Raw genomic sequence first — 10,988 nt, forward strand, 5'->3', positions numbered from 1 at the left:
TGGCCTTCGGGAAAAAACTGTTCTAGTGTCTAGTTGTTCTGGTGTGCAGTGCTCTATAGCGTCGTTTTGAGGGTAGGAGTTGAAACAGTTTATGTCCAGGATGCGAGGGATCTGCAAATATTTTCACGGCCCTCTTCTTGATTCGTGCAGTATACAGGTCCTCAATGGAAGACCAGAGAGATATCCAGGCAGTTGCAAAGAGTCCAAGCCAGTGGTGGGATTCAAATAATTTAACAACCGGTTCTCTGCCTTAATGATTTCTTCCAACAACCAGTTCACCAAACTGCTCAGAAAGTTAACAACCGGTTCTCCCGAAGTGGTGCGAACTGGCTGAATCCCACCACAGGTCCAAGCTAACTTGAAAGCATGTGTGTGCACGTGCGTACACATACTACACACACAGCAGAGGTGGGCTTCGCATACCATTACCACCGGTTCGCCCAGCACGGGAAATGTGAGCATGCACGAGTGATTCATGCATGCAGTGCGATGTCACAAAAAACTGCAATTTGCTCATGCGCTTTGTCCACACATGCATGCGATGTCAAGCAAGGCAGTTCGCTCACGCAGTGCCGTCCGTGCATGCATGCAGCGTCAAAAACAAAGTGATATAGGACGGGATTGCGGCCAGGCGGATGGGTGGACACTCTCCCCTCCCCACCGGCCAATCGCTACTACCGGTTCACCCAAACCGGTCCAAACTGGCTGAATAACACCTCTGACACACTCTCATACACTCACCTATTTTACAGCCCTGGATTTTCCGGTGGATTGCCATCTAAGAATTGACTGATCTTGATCCCTGTTGGTTTTTTCAGTCCAGCCAATGTGCTATTATTGCCTAACTCTAGCTATGTAGTGACACCTTCTTTTCAGAGGTGGGCTTCAGCAGGTTCTGACCAGTTCTGGAGAACTGAGAGTGGAAATTTTGAGTAGTTCAGAGAACCGATAGTAAAAATTCTGACTGGCCCAGCCCCCATCTATTCTCTGCCTCCCGAGTCCCAGCTGATCAGGAGGAAATGGGGATTTTGCAGTGTCCTTCCCCTGCCACGCCCAACAAGCCACGCCCAACAAGCCACATCCACAGAACTGGTAGTAAAAAAATTTGAAACCCACCACCGCTTCTTTCCTTCTCCAAGGGTGAAGAATGACCACCCTTTGAGTTTACTTAAGAAGGTTAGTTTTTTTTTTATTGGCCGTTAAAATAAAACTAATGGGAAGGAAAGAAGAGAAGAGAGAAGGGAGGCAGAAGGGATAGGGGCAAGGAGTCATGGCACAAAGACTTCTGAGATTAACAGAAAAAATAGCATCTTCTCAAGAATTGCCCAGCGAAGTTGATGCCTCTCTTTCTTCTCCCTCCTGCATAAATGCTGTGTGATATGGACATGCCAAGTTCCGCCAGGAGTAAGAGTTCTCTGGAATTCAGAAAAAAAATTCTCCTGCACTCAACGTTTGGCTATCTTCCAGATTGTCACTCAGCTGAAGTCCCAGCCCTGTTACGGAGGGCTATTTAAAAGATGAGTTTGAATTCATTACTGTTCAGAAAGCAACAAAGAGGGTTGCCCAGAGCTGGGAGTTCAGGATGTTTGACAACTCCGGGGCAATCATTATTCTGACCTTCTTTTTAATGGCCCATGTTCCTGGATGGGTATGTACTGTATATTTCTATGAAGATATAGCAGTGGAAAAGGGAGGGTGTAGACTTCTCAAAAGTTTTTTATATATATATATAATTCAGGGTGCCTTACTATGAAGAAGAGAACAAGTTTTCAAGTGCGTCAAGCAGATGTGTACAACCTTGTGGACTTCGACTCCCAGAATTCCCCAGCCAGCATGGCTGGATGGGGAATTCTGGGAAGTCGAAGTCCAGAAGTCTTAAACATTGCTAAAGTTGTACATCCCTGGTTTAGAGAGTGAGGAATCTAGGAAGTCTCCTTACAACTAGTCCATTCTGTTCGGCTTTGATGTGGGGAGAAAACTATGCGTGTTTATTTCACCCCCATGCATGTGTGTTTATTTCAGCTGAGTCTTGGAAATCTCAGAAATGCCAGTGCCGCTTCTTCTAAACATGTGCTGCCCTCCATATAATCCCTTCCTCAACTAACCCCCTCCAATGTGATGGTCCATGTGGCTATCAGGGAGTACCTCTTACTTCCTTATTGTAGCCAGAAGAGCTGAAAGTTGTCTCCTCCTGCAGATGATTTCGATCAGGAGTGAAATCCAGCAGGTTCTGACAGGTTCTGGAGAACTGGCAGTGGAAATTTTGAGTAGTTCAGAGAACCGGCAGCGGAAATTTTGAGTAGTTTGGAGAACCTGCAAATATCACCTCTGCCTGCCTGAATATCCTTCCCCCAGGAGTGGGGAGGGAATGGAGATTTTGCAGTATCGTTCCCCTGCTATACTCAGCAAGCCACACCCACCAAGCCACACCCATTGAACTAGCAGTAAAAAAATTCAGATTTTACCACTGATTTTGATGACAATAATAGAACATTATGTCCCATACAGCAATTCCTATGCGATGTCTGAGTGGCATTTTAATGTTGTTTGTGCACTGCTAAGTCTCTTGTCTCTTATCTAGGTGGCATCTCAGGCATGTTCCTATCCTTGCCAATGTCCCTCACAGACTCCCCTCTGCCCTCTTGGCAACAGCCTTTTGCTAGATGGCTGTGGTTGCTGCAGGGTATGTTCCCGGCAGCTCGGGGAGCTCTGCTCACTGCAGGAACCTTGTGATCACCACAAAGGACTCTACTGTGACTTTTCCAAAACCCAGAAAGACAGTGGCATCTGTTTAGGTGAGTGGTTTGCTCAGGGGTGAAATGTAAAATTTGTTACTACTGGTTCTGTGGACCTGGCTTGGTGGGGGGGGGATAATGTGACTGGGTGGGCGTGGCCAATTTTTTTGTTTTTACTTTTAAAAGCATTTTTTCTACAATCTCTTCGGCTTTTAAAATGCTTGTAAAAGCCTCTGATGATAAAGCAACTCAGCTGGGATCGCCAGAGGAGCCTTTTAAAAGCTTTTAAAGGGTTCTGACGATCCCAGCTGAGTTGCCTGATCGCCAGAATCTTTTCAAAGCATTTTTTTACAACCTCTTCGGCCGAAGAGGTTGTAGAAAAAAACGCTTTTAAAAGGTTCTAAGGATCCCAGCTGAGTAGCACAATCATCAGAGGGGTTTTTTTTCTTTTAAAAGCATTTTTTCGGCTGAAGAAAAAATGCTTTTAAAAGTAAAAAAAAAACAACTCTGATGATTGCGTGGCTCAGCTGGGCATGGAGGGAGGCAGGGATTTTTGCTACCGGTTCTCTAAACTACCTGCCGCCATCCCTACCGGATCGGGCGATCTGGTCCAAACCAGGAGCATTTCACCTCTGCACAGAAGAGTCTTCTTTTCTGTCATCCCAAGACATAAGACTGAATAATTTTCTTAACTTACAGGAAGGCAGATCTTTTTGAACATCAGAAAAAGGTCCTTAGCACCAATTTAACACCAGTTTAATGGAACCAATGATGGAGGGAGTTGGTGGGTTACCTTCAGTGAAGTTTTGCTGGTCAAGTTTGAATGCCTTAATTTTGATTTTTGCAGAGAACTGGATTTGATGGTTTAAGTGACCCTTTCCCATACTCTGAGGCTACAAAAAGCTTGTTCTTTATAAGAAGATTATAGAAAAACAGATTTATAAGAAGATAGATTTCATCTGCACTTTAAGGGTAAAAGCATTGTCCAATTACTAAATGGACAATAGGCTAAAATAATCTCTTGTGCGGTCTCTTGATATGAATGACCTACAACAGTGTTGTTTCCCAGCCTGGAAAATCTTAAGATGTATAGACTTCAACTCCCAGAATTCTTAGTAGTGTCTATGCTGCCTAGGGGATTCTGGGAGTCCAATATCTCAAAATTACCCCAGTTGGGAAATACTGTTCAACACATTTCCCATTTCATTGGTTCTACGAAGCCATGCTTCTATGTTCCAAGATTTAATGGACACACTAACTAATCTCTTTTCAAGGACATTAATGTGTATTCATACTGTTCAGGGAGAAAAAAAATTCAAATGAACCAAAGCAAAGCAAAGCAAAGCAAAGCAAGAATTCATTCATTTCCAATCAATGGGAATTTGAATGAATGGAAATGCATCTATTTTTGTTTTTATTACTTTGTAATGGGAGCATTGTTTTGCATGGAAGAAGGAGAACTTTAGTTCGTTCAAAGGTCAGGAAGAGTAGCCAAAAAGAGAAAACATTAATAAAATTGTAAGTTTTATTTTGTTTAGATAAGTGGCAGTCTGGTTGTCCATTCTTTAGCACAATATACTAAAAATGGCTACCCTTTGACATCTTCATGGAATTTGGCAAACTGGGGACTTAATACACCGGAAATGTCATGCCATTTGATTGGAAAATACCAAAGGTTACAGACATCAGAAGACTCATTGGCTGGTAATTGAAATGAAAGCAGAAAGAAGGGAGGGAGGAAAAATGATTACTGTCTAAAACAAAGACCAATGTCCTCATATTAATGATGGATTTGCTGACATTTGACTGCTTTTGTAGAAAATATGGCTATTTCTATCTATATATAAAATGGCTCTATGTATGTGTGTGTGTTCCAGCATAACTCTGGAATGCCTCAAGCAATTTTAACCAAACTTGGTACACAGATGACTTACTCTCTGGAAAGAAATACTGTGGGGGTAAGATACCCCTAACACCCCTCAGGGTGTGTGTTCTGTTAAGATACAGCCTATTGTGCTTTAAAATGGCTTCTACTGGATTGCCTTAAAATGGCTTCTACTGTACAGCACTGTGGAGTTGCCATGGTAACAGCTTCACAGTATTCCATAAGTGGGCTCCCTCTGGTAAGGGGGAAAATCCAACATTAGAAATTATGTTTGGTCCGGATATTTTTAACAAGGCTTTGATTATTCTTGAGGACAAAGGTATGGCCATGATCAATAAAACATTACTGCAACTCGGCCTGCCTGCATCACTATGAGACCGACATGACGTACTTCACGCAGATTACATACGAGAAAAGAACTACAATGTCGAACAGTTTATTGTATATATCGCAGACAAGAAGCCACTTCTAAACCAAGATCAGCAAAAAATGATCATGGATCAGCTAGCAAAACAACAAAGTGGTATCATTTTACTTGACGCTTCTGGGGACACAGGGAAAATATTTTTAACTAATTTAATTCTCGCCAAAATCAGGGCTCAGGGTGCAGTTGCTCTTCCTGCCTAATATAGGATTGGGATAAATAAATACCCGAGCAATGCCAGTTTATCAGCTATTTGTAATATATGCACAGCTTTCCATTCTGTTTAATGGCACCCAATTCAAGTGTCATGGTTGCTTATGTGGACTGTACATATTCTGCATTAAAACTCCTGCTCACACACACCTTTGTGTTCCTCCTCCAGCTTACGAAGGGCCCTCCTGTGTCCTGATGGGAAAAACCTATCTAAATGGAGAGAGCTTCCAGCCCAGTTGTCAGCTGCAGTGTATCTGCATGGGCGGATCCATTGGCTGCATTCCCCTTTGCCCTGATGGGGCACGTCTCCCTCCCCCTGATTGTCCCTTTCACCACTGGATAAAAGCGCAGAACAAGTGTTGCCAAGAGTGGGTCTGCGAAGGAAGCAGTCAGAAGACCCCTTCCAAGAAAGGTATGGGTGATGAGATGGGAGGACTATGAACGGGGACAGGGGGGAGGTGTTGTAATTGCTGAAGAAAGGTAGATCTTATGGCTCGGTAGAAGTCATCTTGGATGAAGGGTCAAGAGACAGTCAAGAGAAGCCCAAACAGTACTGAGGAAGCTGAGAACAAGATTGTTTTATGCACTTAGGATTGGTAGAATTGACAAAATCAGAAATGAGGAGATGATAAGCCGCCTGGGAAAGCCAAGAAAAATCATCAAAACCATTAAAAAGCTAAATATTTTGGAATATTTTAGACATGGGATGCAACACCCGGAAAAATATGGCAATAGCAATAGCACTTAGATTTATATACTGCTTACCAGTGCTTTTACAGCCCTCTCTAAGTGGTTTACAGAGTCAGCATATTGCCCCCAACAATCTGGGTCCTCAATCTGGAAGGATAAGTCAACCTTGAGTTGGTCAGGATCGAACTGCTGGCAATCATCAGAGTTAGCTTGCAATACTGCATTCTAACCACTGGGAGGGAGGGAGGGAGGGGAGGAAGGAAGGAAGGACAATAGCAATAGCACTTAGACTTTCCAGCCCTCTCTGAGCGGTTTTACAGAGTCAGCATATTGCCCCCAACAGTAGAATAATGGAATTGGAAGGGACCTTGGAAGTCTTCTAGTCTAACCCTCTGCTTAGACAGGAAACCCTACATCACTTCAGACAAATGGTTATCCAACATCATTTTAAAAACTTCCAGTGTTGGAGCATTCACAACTTCTGCAGGCAAGTTGTTCCACTGATTAATTGTTCTCACTGTCAGGACATTTCTCCTTAGTTCTAAGTTGCTTCTCTCCTTGATGAGTTTCCACCCATTGCTTCTTGTCCTGCCCTCAGGTGCTTTGGAGAATAGTTTGACTCCCTCTTCTTTGTGGCAGCCTCTAGATATTGGAAGACTGCTATCATGTCTCCCCTAGTCCTTCTTTTCATTAAACTAGACATAGCCAATTCCTGCAAGCCTCTTCATATGTTTTAGCAATCAGTTTGGTTTAATGGATTGTATGAGCTCTGTTGAGCTGCAATGATATGTTCAGAGTCTTGACAGAGATTTACATCCTGATCACCCAGATATTCTACTCTTCATTTGTTAAAGAGAATAGCTTTCTCATCAGTTCACAGAGATCTTAGCAAAGACTGAAAAAGAAATTTTCTTAATTGGCTGAGATACTGAATTGAGCCCTGATAATGAAAACCTCTCAGCTGCTAAGATTTCTGTAATTTTATTCTCTTCTCTTCCAATAATTTGTGGGAAGAAACCTTAAGAGGCTCTTGCTTTTGGTTGATGTGGGTGATCAGGAGCTTTAAGAACCATGGTTGGTGACTTAGTATTTATTCCTTAAAACATGGGTGACAGATGAAAGCTCAGCATGATGTGTGAACTAGACCTAGTTTCTCTTTCAAAGAAGAACAAAAAAAAAAAGAGCACACCAAAGTTTGCTGCTATCCAGTGGTTTAAACATGATTACATCCCTGCCTTTTGATACCCCCTCTGGGAAGACCTTACTAAATCTTTTGCATCTAATCTAATGAATTGGTGGAATGAGATGAGAGCCTGTGAGACTAATAATGGACATTAAATTGCTTTAGAGTAGAACAACATTGTCTCCAGCAATCTCTTTCAGAAAGAGCTGTTTTGGTATTTGTCTCTTGCTGGGCAATCCTTTGAAATTCCTCTGTAAGTGACCAATCTCCCATAAAGGTGAAGGTTCCCTTTGCACATATGTGCTAGTCGTTCCTGACTCTAGGGGTGGTGCTCATCTCTATTTCAAAGCCAAAGAGCCAGTGCTGTCCGAAGACGTTTCCGTGGTCATGTGGCCGGCATGACTAAACGCCAAAGGCGCACGGAACGCTGTTCCTTTCCCTTCAAAGGTGGTCCCTATTTTTCTACTTGCATTTTTTACATGCTTTCGAACCGCTAGGTTGGCAGAAGCTGGGACAAGTCACGGGAGCTCATCCCCTTACACGGTACTTGGGATTCGAACCGCTGAACTGGTTTCAATCAACAAGCTCAACAACTTAGCCACTGAGCCAACATCTTAGCCACTGAGCCACCACATCCCTCCCATATGTATAACTAATTTCTAATGCTGTCCCTCTTCGCCATAAGGTGGGTTTCTTTTTAAATACACACCCCTCCGATATGCTGCGTTATTGCAGGATGAGATGAAGTGAGTGTGGATTTAGTTCAATGAAAGTCAAGTCTTTAGTCTTCTTCAGCTTGGTCCCTTTCAGATGTTTTTGGGCTGCCAAGTGAAAAATGAATGAGGTTAAGAAATCACATTACTTCTAATCTTTAGAATTTGCTCATGGAAGTTCTTTTGTCCATCTCAGTTTACAGGAATAGATTTGCTCCCAAGCCTGAGTTAAAGTTTAAGTCCACACCAAATGACCTTCAAGTGAACTGCTTGGTGCAAACCACCGAATGGAGTGTCTGTTCTAAGACTTGTGGGATGGGCATCTCAACCCGTGTCACTAATGCCAATCCCCAGTGCCAACTGGAGAAGGAGAGCAGGCTGTGCTTGGTTCGATTCTGCAATGTCTCTCTAGACCGAAGAGTCAAGGTATTGTGGCAGCTGAGTGAAGTGGGCGCCAAGTATCAGATATCAACTTCTGCAAGGGGCTGGGAGCAGAGTTGGTGGGGACCAGAAACGATGGAGAAAAGCTGGATAGAATATATCAAGAATCTCCTGAGTTTAGTAGGCTGAATTGAACTAATTTTTGTTGAGGGGGCAAATATATCTGATTGTGCGTTACAGGGAGGAGCATATATCTGGGAGCTGGATGGCTTCCTTGGACTTGGGGGAGATATGGCAGAGTATGGGGATGTTGGTTTGATGGGGAAGGGGCTAGTAGTGACATCTTGGTAGTGATGGACATATGACAAAAGACAAGATGGTGGTGTCTAGTACCAATTTTGCCTTTCAACCCTCTGGACTGAACCCTGTTTCCTGGTTGTTAGATCCTCAGTGGGCCTAGCTTAGGCTGCTCCAGCTTAAAGCCTAGTTAGCCTGTAATGAAATAATCATAATCCTGGACTTTTTCGTATCTCCATGTTTGCTCCCTAGCATAAGAAGAAAGACCCACTTGATTGTTCGCCCCACGAACCTGATGAACCGTATTGATTTTCAAAGGACACTTGAGGGAAGTTCCTGGTGCATGGGTTGACCAAGATCTTTATTTTAATTAGATCACTTGGAAGAGGTTATCAAGGCACCTCAGTCCAATCTCTACAGTCAAACATCCTTGACAAATTCTATCCAGCGTCTCCAGCAAAGGGGAAGCTGGAGCACATATTTTAAAATGTTTTTGGGAGTTATCCAAAGATCCTTCAGAGGGTGATGGGGTGGGGGGTTTTTTTTTGGGTTTTTTTTTTTTGCATAATAAACATTTTGTAAGTAGCACAAAGAAAACTGTAGAGCAGAGAGAAAACATGCTTTGAATTGTATTTTTCATATTTATGCCCTGCTTTTCCACTTAATAGTTCAAGATAACATTCTCACAGTGTAGGTGTTTTTAAAAGGTATTTGGTTGAGAATAACCCAAATGGCTTAGCTGGTTGAGTAGTTCAAAGATCCCAACTAAGGACAGGGAGCTGTAATACCTAGTCAAGGCACTTTTGGTGTCTGGTAATGAAAAATAAAGCATTTTCAGAACCCTGGAGAGTTCCACACAGGAACACAGGGTTTTGTTTTGTTTTGTTTTTTGACTTAACTACCTTTGTGAAAATTGTTGTTTTGGCATCAATCTAACTAACACCTTAAAACGCCTTCTCAATCAAGGCCACTTAAAATGTGTGAACTTCACCACTGAGTATATATCACCGTCCCCCAGACATCTTATGAACTTTGCAGTTGCATCCCTGTAACAGAAAGATTTCACAAAGTTGTTAAAAGTCTGTAGAAATTCTCAGTCATGGTTGTCCCAAAGGTGCTTTTTCAGGAGGCATCTGGGTTTTTTTCTTTGAAGACATTTCACTTCTCATCCAAGAAGCTTCTCCAGCTCGGAAGACTCTGAAGAAGCTTCTTGGATGAGAAGCGAAATGTCTTCAAAGAAAAAAGCCCAGTTGCCTCCTGAAAAAACACCTTTGGGACACAAAGTTGTTAGTTATCTGACGCTGAAATTAGTGCAGATGTTTGTCTATCCAAAGTTTGAACATATACGTGGGAGTCCAGGCACAGATGGAAAAACACAAGGCCAGATTCTCACACACGTTGTTTTTCCACTTGATTGCTGTCAAGCACTGTCCCTTAAACCAAAAAATCCAGCTTTCATCTCTGATCATCTCTGGTACCAAAGCCCAAATCCTCACAGTTGGGTCTGCCTTCGATCGCAGCTCCATCTTTCTCTCCTTCTTCTGATGCAAAGCCATATGTCACAGTTTTGATGGTATGACAACGATCAGGTTGAAAAAAGGCTGGGAGAACTCAGAACCCATCCAAGTGACTTGGGTCTGCAATCTTTTTTTTCCCTTTCTTTTCAGAGAGGGAAGAGCTGCCTGCGAAACCCTAAATCTCGTGAGGCAATTAGCTTTGAGTTCACCGGCTGCACCAGCGTCCATGCCTATCGGCCAAAGTTCTGCGGCAGCTGTATGGACAATCACTGTTGTATGCCACGTATCACCAGCACAGCGGAAGTGGAATTTCGGTGTCCAGAGGGAGAGTCCTTTGTCCGGAAAATGATGTTCATCAAGTCTTGTTCTTGCCACTATGACTGCCCTGCAGATAATGATGTTCTTCTAGCCAGTTACCACCGGTCAATGGTAGAGGACCACTTCAAACTAAAGAATCAGTAGTGCTGGGTCCTACTCCCACTCTAGATCCAGCAGGTTGAAAGTATCTAAAGATGTATTCGCTGATCATCTTGTAGACAAAGTGGAAATGATCTCAAATGATCCAAGAGGGTTCATGTCCAGAGACCAGTAACATACATCTGGCATGTTGCGTTTTGAGACAGAGCTGATATATTTGGTTCTCTACCAACCACACACAATCTTGCAGTGTGGGGAGGGGGTAGCTGGTAATCGCTTGTTCTAACTCCCCATTTTATGGCTGATGAATAATAATTTTGGACCAGTCCATTTTTAGAGGTGCTTCCATTCCTCACTATCCAGTCAGAGCTGAAGAAGCTTCTTGGATGAGAAGCGAAACATCTTCAAAGAAAAACCAGAAAGTCCAGTTGCCTCTTGAAAAAGCACCTTTGGAACAACTAATGTTAATGTTCTCAAATTACTTACATCATTTATAATCTGAACCCAATTTTCCTAGTGATTCATTCATATTC

General features: G+C 42.9%; 1 protein-coding gene across 1 annotated transcript; it reads left to right on the plus strand.

Moving 5' to 3' along the window:
• Positions 1-1,554: 1,554 nt before the first annotated feature.
• LOC131204249 (CCN family member 2-like) lies at positions 1,555-10,988 on the plus strand. Its single transcript, XM_058195296.1, has 5 exons — positions 1,555-1,648; positions 2,582-2,795; positions 5,427-5,669; positions 8,040-8,269; positions 10,189-10,988. The coding sequence occupies exons 1-5, from the start codon at positions 1,583-1,585 to the stop codon at positions 10,498-10,500; spliced, it is 1,065 nt and encodes a 354-aa protein (XP_058051279.1). The 5' UTR covers positions 1,555-1,582; the 3' UTR covers positions 10,501-10,988.

This window comes from Ahaetulla prasina, chromosome 10 (assembly GCF_028640845.1).
Source record: "Ahaetulla prasina isolate Xishuangbanna chromosome 10, ASM2864084v1, whole genome shotgun sequence".
In the NCBI taxonomy this organism is placed as follows: Eukaryota; Metazoa; Chordata; class Lepidosauria; order Squamata; family Colubridae; genus Ahaetulla; species Ahaetulla prasina.

Excerpts from the sequence above, each read along its gene's own strand:
- LOC131204249 (XM_058195296.1), top strand. The coding sequence starts at position 1,583 with ATGTTTGACAACTCCGGGGCAATCATTATTCTGACCTTCTTTTTAATG. Across the intron at positions 5,670-8,039 it reads GAAGACCCCTTCCAAGAAAG|TTTACAGGAATAGATTTGCT; the intron begins GTATGGGTGATG and ends TGTCCATCTCAG. Across the intron at positions 8,270-10,188 it reads CTCTAGACCGAAGAGTCAAG|AGAGGGAAGAGCTGCCTGCG; the intron begins GTATTGTGGCAG and ends CTTTCTTTTCAG.